Here is a 16,565-nt window from a genome sequence, read left to right as displayed (position 1 = left end):
TTTTTTTTTTACCTTCCTCTGGATCAACTGGTTATTTTGGTTTCTATCTAGCAGGTTTTCCAGTATATTTGTTTATTTCCCTTCTGATTACATTTTTTTTATACTTTAAACCCTTAAACACAAAAACAACCAATTTGATTTTCCAGGAACCTAGATATATATCAATTACATCTCACATCCTATAGAAAAAATAAAATGTATTCAAAAAAAAATTTAAAAACAAGACACTTGAATCATTTACAACCGTAAAAATGAACATGAAGAAATGATCTCTCTCTATTCTTTAACTAGAATCAGCTTATTTCCCCACTTCTCACTTGTTTCGCGATAACAGGCTTCATCGGAAGAACATTAATTCAATCATTCTAATTACGTAAGTTTGATGTAAGAAGACATCTGAACATACCAAGCTGGGTGGGATGATTCACTGCCTTGACTAATATTCACTTGTGTGAAAAGTTTAGCTTGAACTATCTAGCTACATGGAGAAGCTACGTATATGAGCAGAAGGGAAATGGTTCGAAAACATGTTGATTGCATAGAAATCTATATGAATTGTATGTTAAACAATACGTTTATGAATGGTGTATTAGCAACCTGCGTGTCCACATTCCTGAGCAGCCGGATGTGATGAACTTACAGATTTATTACCAGTGATGAGCAAGAATTTCCCTCATGTGGGTGGCTGGCAAGGAGTTTCACTCATTTTGTAGCCTTGACCCTAGCTAATCTATTGTCTATAGCTAAATCTATTGTTATTTGTCAGATGATATATCTGTTTGAGCTGAAAATTCCAAATCCAGGCCATTTGTATGGCCCTGGTAAGAACCAGTCCTCACCAGACACCAGTCCCCCAATCTAACACGGCAGTCTTCACCTATAGCAAGCCCCCGCTCAGCCTGTACATTCACTGTGGTGATAGAATTTTAGATTCCATGGGGTAATGAGACCGTTATATCCCTTATGGTTACCTGTGCATTCACTGGAATGACCCGTACATTCACTGTGATCATGAAGACCTGCACATTCACTCTGATGATTAGACCTATTGATTTAATGGGGTAACGATACCTGTACATTCCCTATGGTGGCCTGTGCATTCACTGACCCGTACATTCACTGTGATCATGAAGACCTGTACATTCACTCTGATGATTAGACCTTTCGATTCAATGGGGTGATGAGACCCGTACATTCCCTGTGATAATAATGGTACATTCTCTGGGTTATAAGGACCAGTGCATATACTGGAAGGATGAGACTTGTACGTTCACCATTACAAGGAGATCCCTGCATTCAGTTTTAAAAGGCTTTAAACCTTCAGAATAATTTAGGTGCAATATTTCACTGTATATATGGTAAATATCAACCAAAACTGAGTGATAAACCGGCATTTACATCTAGACGTCTTATTTATTAAAAGTAACCATATTAAGGATAACAAGGGGGCAAGGGCCCAAGAGCTAGGTCAGGGTGGCCCTCCCATAAATGCTCCTCCCCATTGTTTGCATTGTTTAAGTTTAACCTGAAACCCAGGGGACACAGCATATGGCTAATATGCGGCATGGAGAGGCAAACTGTACTGCGGGCAATCACTTTCGCATGCAATTTTGACGCAAATCTTCAAAGAACCAAAGTTTGGTCCGCACGATGATCTGCAGTAACTGCATGTAAAGAATTATTCCCAGGATCTCCCATCCACATGGATAGGAGCAGTTGGAAACATGGTTGAGCTCAACCATGGTTGCACCCACACCTGGATGACCTTAAAGCTTCATCCAGATCAACTTGGAACCTACATAAGCCTTATTTTCTTTATCTCCATGAGTCCGATTTTATAAAAAGATGATTTTCCAATTGCAACTGTTTATGATTATCAATCCCTGTCTCCAATTGATACTTGCGGTGTATTTCATGGTCACTTATGGAAGCCTCCAGGTCATGACACCGAGTATGACATCAATGCACATGTGCTTGGTTATGATTGAGTATCCCAAATTCTGACAGTAAAGTGTTAAAAAATTGGGCAGGATGGGGACATTAACATTACCTGCAGGCAGAATCGGAAGGGAGGGGGTATGGTGAGTATATTGTCATTATCCCCACATTTATTTCCCAACAATGTGGTGATTTGCTATGCGGGTTGGAGTCTGAATGCATTAGGTCCAATTACCATGTTAAGCTGAAATTGGACTCACACCAAATGGGTCTTTTACCATAGTAACAGAAATATATCAACATTCTTCCTATTTACAAAAAGTTTGAATGATGACAAATTTGGCAAAGATGTAAGTTCCTCCCTAACATATGGACAAGTCTAACAGGTTTTAGTTTCCCGTATCCATTATTGTTTACTTTTACGCTCCCATGGTTCTAGGAGTGTCGTGAAGTGTGTGTTGAATAAAATGTAATTGTACTTAAGGATAGGATAACATTTCTAAGCAGGAGAAATGCGAGACTGACGAAAACAGAAGGCAACTCCGATAGACGAATAACCCAACATCTTTGCCAAGTTAATATAATCACCACTTCCTTTTCACGAATGAATCCGAAATATTGCATGGAGCCAGGTAGATAAGTTTCTGGGTTATGTGTAAACAAGTTAACCACCAGAAATCCGAAGATCCAGAGAATCCAATAAAAGGTATTGCTAACACAACATATTTGTTAATTTTGGAATAACACAGGGGAGGTTTTTAGGCTTTTGATGTGGTTCCTCCGTTGTGGTTTGGTTATGTATCCACGAGAGTGAATTACGTTATTAGAACACGGTGGTTTCACAAACTTTTGTTGCTCCCTCTTTGTGCTATATTTGGGAGGGTGGTAGAAAGCAAAAATCTGATTGTGATCCTTTTTTATTTTTTATCTCCACATCCTTCTTGGGAAATTCCAGGGTGATTGGATGCGTAACACCTGTGGGGCTTTAAATGGTGGAGAATGTTGGTGGCACCAAATAAACCAAACAAATTACTGGGAAAAGTAGCCAACCATCTTTAGAGTTACAGAATAGGTCTCCTAGAATGGTATTACTTGCTAAAAGCTGAAAAGATTTCCATTATTTACTAATGGAAGACATAATAGGGAGAAATAAACGGAGAGGAAATCTACAATGGGATCTTTGGTTGGATTTATGTTAAAGTCAAAATTAACCAAAATATTGTCATTGATCCAGTTTGGTTCTACAAAATATAAATAATGTTGCTATTCTATTACATTTCTGCTGATATAAATTTTTAAATAGAACATTTGTTTTTTTTATTGATGTTTTCCTAATATTGGTTGTTGGGATATGATCAAGCTCAGTACTTTGAAATTGTCCACATCATACTAATGTTCACATGCCTCATTTTTCAAGAGGTTTGCTATCTGTAACATATTTCCAGTTTTACAATCTTTTCTTTGTACTTTTTTTTTAACCTTTTCTCTGATAAACTTTTTTTATGTAAAAAAAAACTGTGCACAAGCAAGTTTTGTGTGCAAATCTTTGTGCTTATAACATAGGAAAAGTTCTCAGGCAAAATGTTTTCCATTGAACAAACCCACATCATCAATTGAGAGAACTCTTTTTATTCATAACTCTCCCCATGTGATTGCGTTCCTCACTAAGCAAAAACTTCTGGAATATGAAGATTCGATATTGAATATATACAGTCATGTTAAAAAGTCCACAAAATGAGAAATACCCAACAATTGGTCAGGGAGTTGTAAATCTTCCCATGCAACTGGCATAACCTCATCTTTAGTAAGGGTGCATCCCTGGAAATTTTCTAGCAATGTGATCAAAGGGGAAGCAAGGATTTAGAATGAGCTATGAGCTTAATAGAGAAATCACAGGGTTTTGCCTTAGGCTTTAGGATGAAGCAAAAACATTGATCGCATTATGAAACTTATTTTGGAATTTCCCTGAATTTCATTTTAGTTAATCTAAATTAGCCAACTGGCACACCTCCTTCCCGCCTCTGCCAGCGCCTCTCTCTTGCTCATGCAGGCAGATCTGAGCCTGAGCGTGCCTGCTCTTCCAGATTTAGCCTCTTAGCCTTTAGTCTCCTAATCGGCATTGGCTATTTGGTTAAATCAGAGACAGAACTCACCATTCGTGCAACGTGTCTACACTAGTGCTGAGCCCCCTAGCTCCGCTAAGCATTTCCCATACACCTGTCTGTTAATTAAGTTCTTTCTCAATTCAGCTCCAGTCATTGTTTACCTGCCTTTTTCCTTGTGCTGTTCCCCTGTGTCTGTGTTGACCCCCATGCTCCTGTGTCTTCTGATTTCCCCTGCGTCTCCGGTGACCCCCGTGTTACCTGTGCTCCCTGTCGCTTCCCCTGTTCCCCTGTGTCTGTGATGACCCCCATGTGTGTGTCTGTTCTGACATCCTGTGTGTCCTGATTTCCCCTGTGTCCTTTGTGTTACCTGTGCCTCCCGTTGCTTCCTGTGTTCTTGGATTCATGGGCTTTGGATTCATGGGCTTGCTGAATCTCCTACATCATCCACCAAATCCTCAGTCTGCTTTGATTTAAAGGGGCTTCTAGTTGTAGGGTTGTCCCCGGAGAAGACCCACCCAAGGGGGTTTTCTTATGGACTCTCCATGCCAGGCAGATAAAAGTGTTGGGGTTTTGCCATTTTGCAAATTTAATTTGCCCAGCAAATAGGTAAAAGGGGAGGGTCATGGACATTACAGTTCAGTGGGAGAGGGCTTGATAATGTTTGTAGACCATCAGACTGGAAATGGTTGGGCCCAGGATACCCATTACAGCTTCTAATGCTTTGCTCTCACTGAGATTTCAAACCAAAAGACTCAAGTGTTCAACACTTTTCACAGACGTTCATATGATATACTATCATAATTGACCTTAAATAGTCCATCTGTCATTTGTACCTATAATGCAATTCAATAATCTTGGAGTATGCAAATTCCACATATATAGATATGTACACTTCACAAATCTTAATTAGCAGTGCGTGTATCTCTTTGATATGAGTCTTACCAACCAGGGATATTTTTGAGATTCTTCTCTACAGTTCTGGGTTTCTAGATTTTGTAATGTCCATATTTGTAGGTTCCATATGTCCACGCAATATGCCAATGCACTCTACATCCATTGGTTAAATTGGCTGCCATTGGTATTGTTGACTGAACACCTTTCCCTAAAGCATTTCTTCCCATACAGAAACCTCCTTACAGAGACATCCTATCAAAACGTTAGTGTAAAAAAAAGTTAGTGTACCTCTGCTTTTACTTATGACACAATTTGGGTACACTAACTTTTTTTACCCAACATTTCATTATTTTTTGATTGTAATACTAAGTTTTGATAGGATGTCCCTGTAAGGACGTTTCTGTATGGGAAGAAATGCTTTAGGGCAAGGTGTTCAGTCAACAATACCAATGGCAGCAGCCAATTTAACCAATGGAAGTAGAGTGCATTGGCATATTGCATGGACATATGGAACCTACAAATATGGACATTACAAAATCTAGAAACCCAGAACTGTAGAGAAGAATCTCAAAAATATCCCTGGTTGGAAAGATAAAAACATAAATATTCAGATTTTTTTAATGCTATAACTTTTTTTTATGTCGCCCTTTAGGCAATGGATCGGACACATGAAAGGACTGCTAGAACTAAAGGTTGGTTTTATTGTTTTATTTGAAGGACACTTTGACTTTTGTATTAAAAAATTTTAAATACATGCAAATATAACATTGCCATCTAATTAGATTGGCCAGGAAAGGGCCTCTTATTGAATTATCATAGGTCAACTCTTTTTGCTGAGAAGATCTCCAGGTTTCGTCTTTCCTCACTCTTTTATATAATATACACACATTTTTTCCAAGGATCTTTTTGATGATCCAGCTACAGTTCCAGCTTCTTGTCTTACACCAGCAACAGTTGCTTACAGGTCCATGCATTGAATGGGATGTACAAGTGCAGGAGTAATCTAAGCTCAGACCAACATGATGCACCCCTTGGGATGTGTCCATGGTGGCCTGTGCCTTGGCAAAGCAGGTTAAAACGCTGGTCATTGATAAGCCCAGAAGAGAAGTGTCCTCTGCTGAAAAGTAGACCTTCTCTGGGGTTGGTGTGTCTACTGGTCTGTCCTTGTAATAGAGATACGAGGTACCACAACTCCAGGCTTTCTAGCACCAGATAAACTAACACCTGGGCACATCTTGCCATACATTGTATACTGATTCTTCACCATGCACTGTATAGAAAAAATGTACAGTTTTGTGAAAATAAAATAATCATTTTGATGTTTTTTTAGATGAAATCCAGAGGTTCCGACAACAGATGTCCACATACAAAGACTATGAACTTAACCTAATATATGAGTATTTCAGGGACGATCTGATCTATATTGTAGAATCGCTGGACTCTCACAGACTCCTGAGAAATTTGAAATCCCGTAATATTCCTGATCTTGAGGTAATGAGAGGTCATTATATTGAATACTCCTGAAAATTAAGACTACCGAACTGGCCAAAATATTGTAAAAAACCTTCAAAGTGATTAGGGTCAGGGTTTACCAGTGAAGACATTTTTGGCAATGGTACATTTCCAACAATGAAACCTTGGAAAAGGTGACTGTTTTCTGTTCTAGTGTGCTCAAAGCCAGATCCATAACTTCATTTACCAGTATGGCGTAGGGGCTAAAATGGCCTTCTCCAAACTTTCTCTAAACCCAACTGAAAATCTTTGACCCGAATTGAAATGCCTATTATGTGGAAGATCTCATCCTTCTACCTGGTCTCTCAGATGTTCTTTTGGCTTAATGGCCATGCAACAAAATCTTTTGAAAATCCTTTCTTGTAACGTGGAGGTTGTTACAACCACAAAAAGGAGGATCACCATATCAAGGTTTTGGAATTGGTAATTCAAAAACTCAAGTGGTTAGGATGGTTGGGTCTTTACGAATGTTTGGCTATAAATTGTCTGATCTGATCTTTTTTTATTCTTTTTACTGCCATAGAACTATCTTGGGGCTTCAATAAGGGCTGATTTGCTGCTAAATCACATTCTAAAATGTGGGAGAGATGCCATTATAGGACTTTGGGAAAGTCTTTATGTCCTTCAATGTTGCCGTTCCCATCCTAATTTAGCTGCGTTGCTGAGTGAAATCATTCAAACAGGTAATGCTCATATCTAGAATACATTTCCATTTTTCTATTACTATATTACTTTATTGCTTGTTACCTTTTATTATAGGCATACCCACACATTGAAAAAAGAAACTTTACATTTGGCTTGCCAACTGTGATTCTAGGCCTACCTTTGATCTGTCTATGAAATTCTCCAAAATGTCCATCCCCCTATGTATTTGGTCATTTTTCTGCCCCAGGTGCTTGTCTAGAAAAAATGACAAATTATAGGCAGCCCTGAAAAAGGATTTGCTTATGGAGTTGTTTAAATCTGAAATATAAAGCTCCAATTTTGACTCCCCCAACTTTGATTTCTTTGTCCTTTGATACTCTCACATATCAACTTGTACACGTGAAAGTGTATGTAAAGAGAAAACCCTCCAAGGGGAATGGGTAAAATGACAAAAAATTTTGTTAGTTTTCGTTCCATCTAGGCAAAATTAAATTTGATAACCACAAGCTAACCTACCCCGTTTAAAATCCACCTAGATCAGGCATGGGCAAACTACGGCCCGTGGGCTGCAAAGCCCAATGGGGATGTTTCTCCGGTCCTTTGGGTGTTCTGCGGTTCTGGTCGGTGCCACCGGGAGCAGGGTCAGGAGAAAAAACCCCACGGGGTGGGAGCACCCACCAGAGCCGCAGAATGCATCCCCGGATCTGAGCCTGCGATGGGAGAGTGGGCGGGCTGTGTCACTGCACACAACCCTGCCCACTCTCCCATCACAGGATCTGAGCCTGCGATGGGAGAGTGGGCGGGCTGTGTCACTGCACACAACCCTGCCCACTCTCCCATCACAGGGTCACATCTGCAATGGGAGATTCACACATTCATGATGGCAAAAAACCGCCCACTCTAGCATCGACCCAGCCCCCTATTTTTTTTCAGATTGTGGCCCCTACTAAAAAAGTTTGCTCACCCCTGACCTAGGTCTTGGACATATCTTCATCAACTTGGTCTGGGGACCATAGGGCCCCCTTATTTTTTGGTATACCCCAAGACAATCTGCAGAATAGATACCATACAGAAATTGAGCTTCATTAAATCAATCTCATTATGTTTAGGTGAAAGCCTAGTGAAGAATATCATGCTGGACAAATATGGACATACATTGACTCCAGAGCTGAAACGTAAGTTACAAATTAATGAGATATGAGATAATAGTTTGACAAGTTTGGTGTGGAGAAAATTGAATTGCCTACACAAGGCTATGACCTCAAACCTCCTGAGCAACTGAATTGAAACACAAAACAAGAGGCAGTCTCATCCAACATCGGTACCCACATAATCCTGTATAAAGCCTATGTAGAAGGGAGCAGGTTGGGTTGCCACCAAGTAGGCATCAGGGATGTAATAATAGCCATGGTTTGGAAATGGGACGTTCACCAGTATCATCTAGTTAGAAATGTTGGGCTTCCACAAATCTTTGGGAATATTATGTAGTCTTTGAGTTGCACAATGTGTTATTTTGTACATCTAGATTGGTACTTTTGGTAAATTAATTGCATTTTTTTAATGCTTCATCCTTAGAGGTCCAAACACAGCACAGAGAACATCTTCATCAAAAAACTCAGAATCTCCTAGAGAAGAAACCACCAGGCACCAACCATGGAAGAAAATGTTTCTATATATCAAACCGCTACGTGAATTTAATTGTAGTCTCCACAGATCATTTTAGACAACATTCTCAAGATGAGCTAACCAAAGCTGGAGAAACACTTGAGGGTTGTCTGGAGAGAACAAGAAGTGGTCTACAAAACATGGCACCAAGCAGACTGTTTCACTGGTGCCACAAGTTAAAATGTGTGCCACGTATAGTAATAGCCAGTGGACTAGCAGGAGTGGGGAAATCCACACTTGTCCAGAAATTGGTCTATGATTGGGCAAAGGAAAAGCTTTACCAAAGATTCTCATTCATCTTCTCCTTTACCTTCCGAAAACTCAACAGACTCAATGAAGTCAGTATAGAGGACATGATTCTTGACCAGTATCCATATCTGTATGGTCAGCTTCATAACATCTTGCAAGTTCCAGAAATGTTGCTCTTTATTTTCGATGGCTTGGATGAAAGTACCCACCCCATGGATTTTAGCTCTAGTAAATTATGCACTGACACAAAACAGAGGGATCGTGTTGGCATGATTGTGGTTAGCTTGCTGAAGAAGACTCTTCTCGAAGGTTGTTCTGTGTTGATGACTAGTCGACCAACCAAGCTGTCTATAATTTCTGCTGATGTGTTTGAGCGAATAGTTGAGATCATGGGGTTCTCTGCCAAAGAAAAACAAATGTATTTCGAATATTTTTTCCAAGACCAAGATAAGGAACTGGAAATGAAGGCTTTTCAGTATGTGTGTGAAAATGATTCACTGTATACTTTTTGTTTCATTCCTGCATACTGTTGGATCATTTGCACTGTGTTATCAATCAGCTTGAAAACCCAACCAAAGCAATCATTGCCCAAGACATTGACGCAGCTTTTTGTCTATTTTGTGGCAAACATTCTGTCTAATCACACTCAGGATAAAGAACGTGCTCCAGAAATCCTGACATCCATTGGGCAGATGGCAGACTACGGAGTCGCAAATCGCATTATTATCTTCGATAAACGTTATCTGGACTCTTTTCAAATTGATACGTCCTCTCATCTTTTCTCAAGTTTCATGACAGAATCAGGAAAAGCTGACCATGTGACATATTTCTTCATACACCTCATCTTTCAAGAGTTTTTCACTGCTTTGTTCTACTACCTTCAGTATTCTCCTAAAAACCTAGCTGATTTATTAGATGAAGGTCGAATTTGTCCAAACGTTCATGGAGAAATGGTTATTAGGTTCATTTGTGGTCTCTCAGACAGTACAACAAGAGCTCAGTTGAAACCTTTCCTGGGGCATCTATCCATGGAAGCTTCAATTGAAGTCATCAAATGGCTTAAGTCCATCCTTAAAAAAGAGATGCTGGAAAGTTACAAAAAGGACAAGAGGAGGCTTCTCAACGTGTTCTTCTACCTTTTTGAGAGCAGGAATAAGGCTCTGGTTTCCGAGACCCTTAAACCTTTCAGCTGTTTTGAATTTTTCAGAGTACATCACCACCCGTTGAACTGTGCCGTGTTGGCGTATATACTTGAATGCTGTGAGGAAGTTGAAAAACTTCACCTCAATGAATGTAATATTCAGAGTGAGGGCCTGGAGAGACTGAAGCCAGTTCTCCATACTATTAAAGACATCAGGTAATTCATAGAAGTATTTACTGTATTTTTCGCCGTATAAGACGCACCCAATTTTAAAGGAGGAAAATCTAGAAAAAAAAGATTCTGAAAGATTATTCCCCTTCTGATCACTCATGTGCCATTGATTGTCCCCTTCTGATCACTCTGTGCCATTCAAATTTCCTTCTGATCACTTTGTGCCATTCAAATTCCCCTTCTGATCACTCATGTGCCATTCAAATTCCCCTTCTGATCACTCTGTGCCATTCAAATTCCCCTTCTGATCACTCTGTGCCGTTCAAATTCCCCTTCTGTTCACTCTGTGCCGTTCAAATTAACCTTCTGATCGCTCTGTGCCGTTCACTTACCTTTTTTTCCACTGTACGGCAGTTAGGGCAGGGATCAGCAGGGGGCGCTGTGCCGGCTTCTTTCGCTCTGCACTGCAGCCAGGAGGAGACACAGGCTGCAGCCAGCGAGTAGAGGAGACACACGCAGGATTGGGTATCGGATGAGTATTTTATTTTAATTATTTTATAACACGGTATTTGTCGTATAAGACGCACCAACTTTCCCCCCCCCCCAGTTTTGGGGAAGAAAAGTGCATCTTATACGGCAAAAAATACGGTATTTAGTGTATTCTAATGTAACCATATAGGATGAATGTAAACCAAACATAAAACTTTGCTTATTTGCTGGCTTCTGGTTAATTTAATACTGAAAGCATTTCAATGGACTCAGCACGTGAAGCTCTCTTATCATTTTCTTGGTTCCCAGCTCTGTCCGTGGACTAAAACATTTCCCCCTAGTTTTGGAGAAGAAAAAGTATTTAGTAGTTCTTCTTTAGTCTGTATAACTTTACTTTTCTTTTATCCTTCACAGTCTTGTTACGAATGACTTGAAGGACAGTGCTATGGAATTCATATGCTATGCATTAACTCAAGAACAATGCAAGATCCAAAGACTTAAGTAAGTATTTTCTTCCTTGTCTATCGTTCCATTTATTATTCCTGGCTGAATTTTTTGAAAGGCTAAGGCCTCTTTTACCACCTGTGGTTTACTCTAAACTTAACCATAAGCCCAACTCTCCTATTCAACCACATGGGAGCAGCTAAGAACTATTTTGTTCATGCATTTGTGTTCACGTTTGCTATGCAATTTCTAGATCTGAGATGTAGCTTTGGGCTGCCATTAAGTGGCCAATCACGTCTATTGACATGAATAGGGACGCGTTCCACCTGCAGTGAGCTACAGTTGAACAGGGTTGCTTTGCGGTTTTGCTAAATGACTGGAGATGGCCCAAATTTCCTTGAAGTTAAGTGACCTATACTAGACTTGCACTTATCTACATAACAAGGCATTTGTCAAATGCTGTAGTTGATCCTAAAATTTGCTCCCATCCCAGGAGTGGCTAGCCATGTCATTTTAGACCACATGTCCGAAAGAGGTCTATTAGATCTCATGGATGTCTTGTTCCTCTCCCTAGTTAAATACGTAAAAAAATGAACCAAATGTTGAATTTCTACTACCATTGCATCCAATTATTATTTTTGTTTTAATATTTTAGTTTGAGTGATAATGCCTTCACAAGCAGCTCCTGTTCCCAGCTGGCATCTGGAATTGGAAGCAAGCAGACCCTGAAGGCACTTGACCTGTCCTACAACAGTCTGGTTGGTGCTGACTTTGATTTCTTGATCACAGAGCTGTCCAGTCCATTATGCCAGATAGAGGAACTGAGGTGAGAATATGAGTTTTTAAAACCATTTGAACAATTTATTTATTATGAATCAGTCACGTAGCCATCTTATATTTCCTTGGCTTAATAGCTTATTGGCTTAGGTTTCTCCAAACAGGTAAACCACGTCTTTATGAAGTTGGCTTTGAGCACTTGAACTTTTGGAAGGGTGTCTATATCTTAGTATATATCAGCTATTCTTCACCAAGGTTTTGTGGAACCCCAGGGTTCTTCAAGAGGTTGCAAGGAAGTGGAAGGGGGTCCTCGAACTGTAGCTGACTGACCACCAATTTAATAATGCCTGAGTCCAACATCTCTTGTTAAAATCAGCTGCATTGCTCTGATAATGTTTTTAGCTGTCCTTAAAAATAGTATTCCAGCCACTACTGTAAGGGGTTACCAGTTTAAGAGTTTTTTTCCCATTGATCCCTCAAAACTGGTATTTGTAGACGTTTCTTGAGACTTAAAAATCATTTAAAGTGTTCCTCAGTGTTAAACTACTTGTATCATATCATATCATTGGCCCTGATTTATTAAAGTTCTCCAAGGCTGGAGAGGATACACTTTCACCAGTGAAGCTGGGTGATCTAGCAAATTTGGAATGGATCTAGTGCAGAATTGAAAATATTTGCTAACAAGTACCTAATGACTTTTAGGAAATCCACTCCAGGTTTTCTGTTTCACCCATCTTCACTGATGAAAGTGTATTCTCTCCAGCCTTGGAGAACTTTAATAAATCAGGGCCATTGTATCAGATCATATGTGGTCTCAGCTGAGGCTTTAGTATGAGGAGACGTCTTTGATAGAGTCCATGAAATGATTAGATATTGTCATAAAGGTTCTATTCATAGTGGTTACCAAGAGCTGGGGTATAAGATTCTCACCTGTTGGTATAAGCCCCCTGTCAAAATACATACTGTGTTCCCTGCGGAACTATGCTCCATATTTTTTGGTCCTGCAAATTGCTCCAGGACTTCTGGAAGGGGGTTAGAACAATTTGTCAAGAAAAGTCAATCCACCCTATTCCTGGTTTCTGTCTTCTGGTCTTCTGACTGGTTTCTGACTGGCCACAGAAGGGATATTCCTCTTTGGTGGTGAAACACCTTCTGACCGCTGCAAAGGCTTGTATTCCAGGCCTTTGGAAACAGAATCCTCCTTCTCTAGGCCAGTGGATACGCAAGGGAAATGAAACCAAACTCATGGAAGACCTGACCTCTGGCCTTTGCAATAGAGCCAAAATATTCCTGGACACATGGGCTCTGTGAATGATGTTCCAGGTATCCAGTACCTATAGAAATATAGTGGGAGGACTAACTAAAAACTAACTTGGCCATAACTAAAATGTTGGAATTTTTAACTGATAACATGGCTTAAGCTTTTTTCTTGTTTTCCAGTTTGAGAGGCACTGGTCTGACAAACAGCTTCTGCCCACAGCTGGCATCTGTGATAAATTGCAACCAGGCCCTACGGAAGTTTGATTTGTCTTACAACAATCTGGAGGGTCCTGAATTTTCTGAAGTGGTAGCAGCTCTTTCCAGGCCATCGTGCAGGTTGGAAGAATTACTGTAAGTTTTTATAAACCTCAAGAATAAACTTCTAAATACTCAATAATAAAATTATTTGAATATTCACAGAAATACCTACCTTTCAATGCAGAACAACTACATTGACTTGAATATAAACCTGGGACACAAATTGTGGTTGTGACTGCTAAAACATTTATTTAAAAGGAAAACAAAAAAAAGGCATAGATTCTGTATCTTTATATCCCCACCCTCCTTCGACAGGTCTAAAGTATTTTGTACTTTTGAGTTGGTTACAATGGGTGGTCACTTGCTCCTAAATGATCTTTTGTGCATTATTGTTAGCCACCAATAAATGGCATTGTGTCCTCATGCAAACTCTAATAATTGTCTAAGATGACAAGAGTTTGTTACACCTTTATATGAGGACACAGCGCCTTCTAGAGGTGTGCCATGAGTATAAACCAAAATTATTTTTTAGTGTGACTTTCAGGTTTATACTTGAGTATGTATGTACTCTGGTCTATTAAAAATACTATTTTTAAGATATGCTGCAATATAGTACATTTATGTTTTTTTTTTGTTCATAAACACCTAATCTAAGTTTTTTTTGCACTTCTACAGTTTAAGATATACAGGACTTTCAGATGGATCTCTTAAACAGTTGGCATCTGGAATACATGAAAACCAATCACTGAGAAGACTTGATCTCTCCGAAAACAAAATGTCTGATGGTCCTTTCAGTGATCTTATGGCAACTCTGTCCAGGCCTACGTGCAGGGTAGAGGAACTAAAGTAAGTGAATAGAGGGGGGAAACAGAAGAAAACGACACATCTTTCTTTAAAGTGGAATTACGGTCTGGAATTATATGCAAAAAATGATTTTTTTTCCCAGCTCCTTATTGCCCATGTAGCAAAAATTTAAAAAACCCAAAAAGTTGAAAAATAAGCAGGAATGGTTGGAGCTCCTCATAGAGCCCCCATAAGGTGTACAGACCCAGGATCTCAATATGTGGATCCTGGGAACTCATCATAAATGGCAAAGAAGGTGTAGGGACCTAGGAATTTAGTACAGGGATGGCGGGGGGAGGGGAGAGCTATTATGGGAACAGCAGGTGTACACACCTAGGAGCAGAGTACATTGATGATAGAATCCCCTCCTAATGGGAAAAGCAGGCATACAGCCCAAGGAACTCAGCACTGGGATCTCACCAACCAAGTCCCTGAGAGATAGAAGGGACTGTCGGGTGGTACCATATGTGATATCTTCAAATTTATCATAAAAACCCTCAATGGAAATAATATGTAATAAAACATGATCTGTTTCTGATTTTCTTAGGATGTGTGGTGTCAATCTGACTGATGAACAAATGCCTTTACTGGCACAGCTGGGTAATAACCGGAGCCTGAAGTATCTAGAATTCAGCAGCAGAGCGATTTCTGACTGTAGTGCCATTCACATCAGGAATCTAATTGCAGATTCATCCAGCCTGGAAGAGATCAGGTGCATTTTCTAGTCTCATAGAAGTATATTTACCTATTGTGATAATATTCTAATCAGGGATCAGACCAGTAAATCCAGCAGGTAGGTGGGCACCAAAAACTCCAATAACAGATCTCCCTTCATCTTGTCATATGGTGGAAGGGGTTCTAGGTGCTGGCCCACTGTGCCTGATGGCTATATCATTCTCCTAAGAAGCATTGTTTCCACCTTGTTACCACCTGGTTTTAACATTATCTCAAACCAGAACCTTTTACTTTTCATTGACCTACAAGAATACTCAACAACCTTGACAACATAGTAACAACCTTTCCTTTTTTGATGTTGCCCACCCCATTGAGGAGGTTTCCCTTCCACTCCCTGTCCCAGAGAACCGTCAGTAAGTGAAAGGAAATCTATAGAGCAGCCTTTTCAAACCATATTACCCCTAAGGTATCTCTATGGTAATTTATAGGTTTCAATCATGTGGCTGTGCTTGGACCTAAGAATTGGCTGCTATCCCATTGTCACCTAGAAGTGCCAGGGTATTCATGCCAGCAGACGAGTGGGTGGAAGTGGTGCTGGGGGTGTTGGCAAGTTCAATATAAGTGTAACACTTGGGAAGACAGGGCCACTAGGGAGGCGCTATGGCTTGCACAAAATTAGTGTGAGCCCCAAGAAGGCACAGAGTCTAAGCAGTAACCAGGTTTTCTCTAGAGACTTCAGTGGTGAGGATGTTGTGCTGTTGGTTACTGCCAGGTTGTGGTCCTTTGGCACACCAAGGTGGGCAGCATGATACACGGTACCAAATCACTAAGAATTGTCAAGGAAGGCCGGAGTCCAGGCAGTAAGCAAGCAAGAGAGGTCAGGTCACAAGCCAATACTGAATTAACCAACAGGTGTAGTGGAAATGCTCAGCAGAGCTAGGGGGCTTGGCACTAGTGGAGACACATTGCAGGAACACTGAAAGCCGTGTCTAGCCATCCACAATAGTCATCACACAATAGATAGCCATGTTCTCCAGTATATTGGTTACATTCACTCCTTCTTTACCTTCCTTCCAGACTCGATATTGAAACATTTTCTACAGAATCAAAACAAAGTCTCCGAAAGCTTGAACATTCCTGTCCAGGACTCAAAGTTTTCATTTGGTGAAACCAAAGATTTTTGATACAATACTATCTACATGCATCTCTATGTAGTAAACTGAATGAAAGAGATTGCAAAGGAAATTAAGGCAAACCCCCCAAAATTTTTCAAATATATTATTAGCAAAAAGATCAGATCTGAGCATGTAGGCCCCTTAAAGGATGTTGCTGGGATGCTAACTGAGAATAAAGACCAGGCGGATTTACTAAACTTTTTTTTTAGCTTTGTGTATACAAAGGAAAATGGCAGGAGTACCATTTCTGTTTGCAGATGACACCAAACTATGTAATGGAATTAGGTCCATACAGGATGTCTATATTCTACAAGCAGACCTGGA

General features: G+C 40.0%; 1 protein-coding gene and 1 long non-coding RNA gene across 2 annotated transcripts; both read left to right on the top strand.

Moving 5' to 3' along the window:
• Nucleotides 1–2,348: 2,348 nt before the first annotated feature.
• LOC140342381 (uncharacterized) lies at nucleotides 2,349–6,517 on the top strand. The gene is made up of 3 exons (XR_011923066.1): nucleotides 2,349–2,644; nucleotides 5,590–5,629; nucleotides 6,268–6,517. It is a non-coding gene; the product is annotated as an uncharacterized lncRNA (long non-coding RNA).
• A 2,284-nt stretch (nucleotides 6,518–8,801) lies between these two features.
• On the top strand, nucleotides 8,802–16,565 carry LOC140342380 (NACHT, LRR and PYD domains-containing protein 12-like). The gene is made up of 7 exons (XM_072428540.1): nucleotides 8,802–10,365; nucleotides 11,224–11,310; nucleotides 11,909–12,079; nucleotides 13,471–13,641; nucleotides 14,224–14,394; nucleotides 14,939–15,103; nucleotides 16,144–16,565. The coding sequence occupies exons 1-7, from the start codon at nucleotides 8,900–8,902 to the stop codon at nucleotides 16,232–16,234; spliced, it is 2,322 nt and encodes a 773-aa protein (XP_072284641.1). The 5' UTR covers nucleotides 8,802–8,899; the 3' UTR covers nucleotides 16,235–16,565.

Source organism: Pyxicephalus adspersus, chromosome 12, assembly GCF_032062135.1.
Source record: "Pyxicephalus adspersus chromosome 12, UCB_Pads_2.0, whole genome shotgun sequence".
NCBI lineage: Eukaryota > Metazoa > Chordata > Amphibia > Anura > Pyxicephalidae > Pyxicephalus > Pyxicephalus adspersus.
The sequence above is the reverse complement of the archived record's forward strand: the minus strand, read 5'-3'. Positions and strand labels throughout refer to the sequence as shown.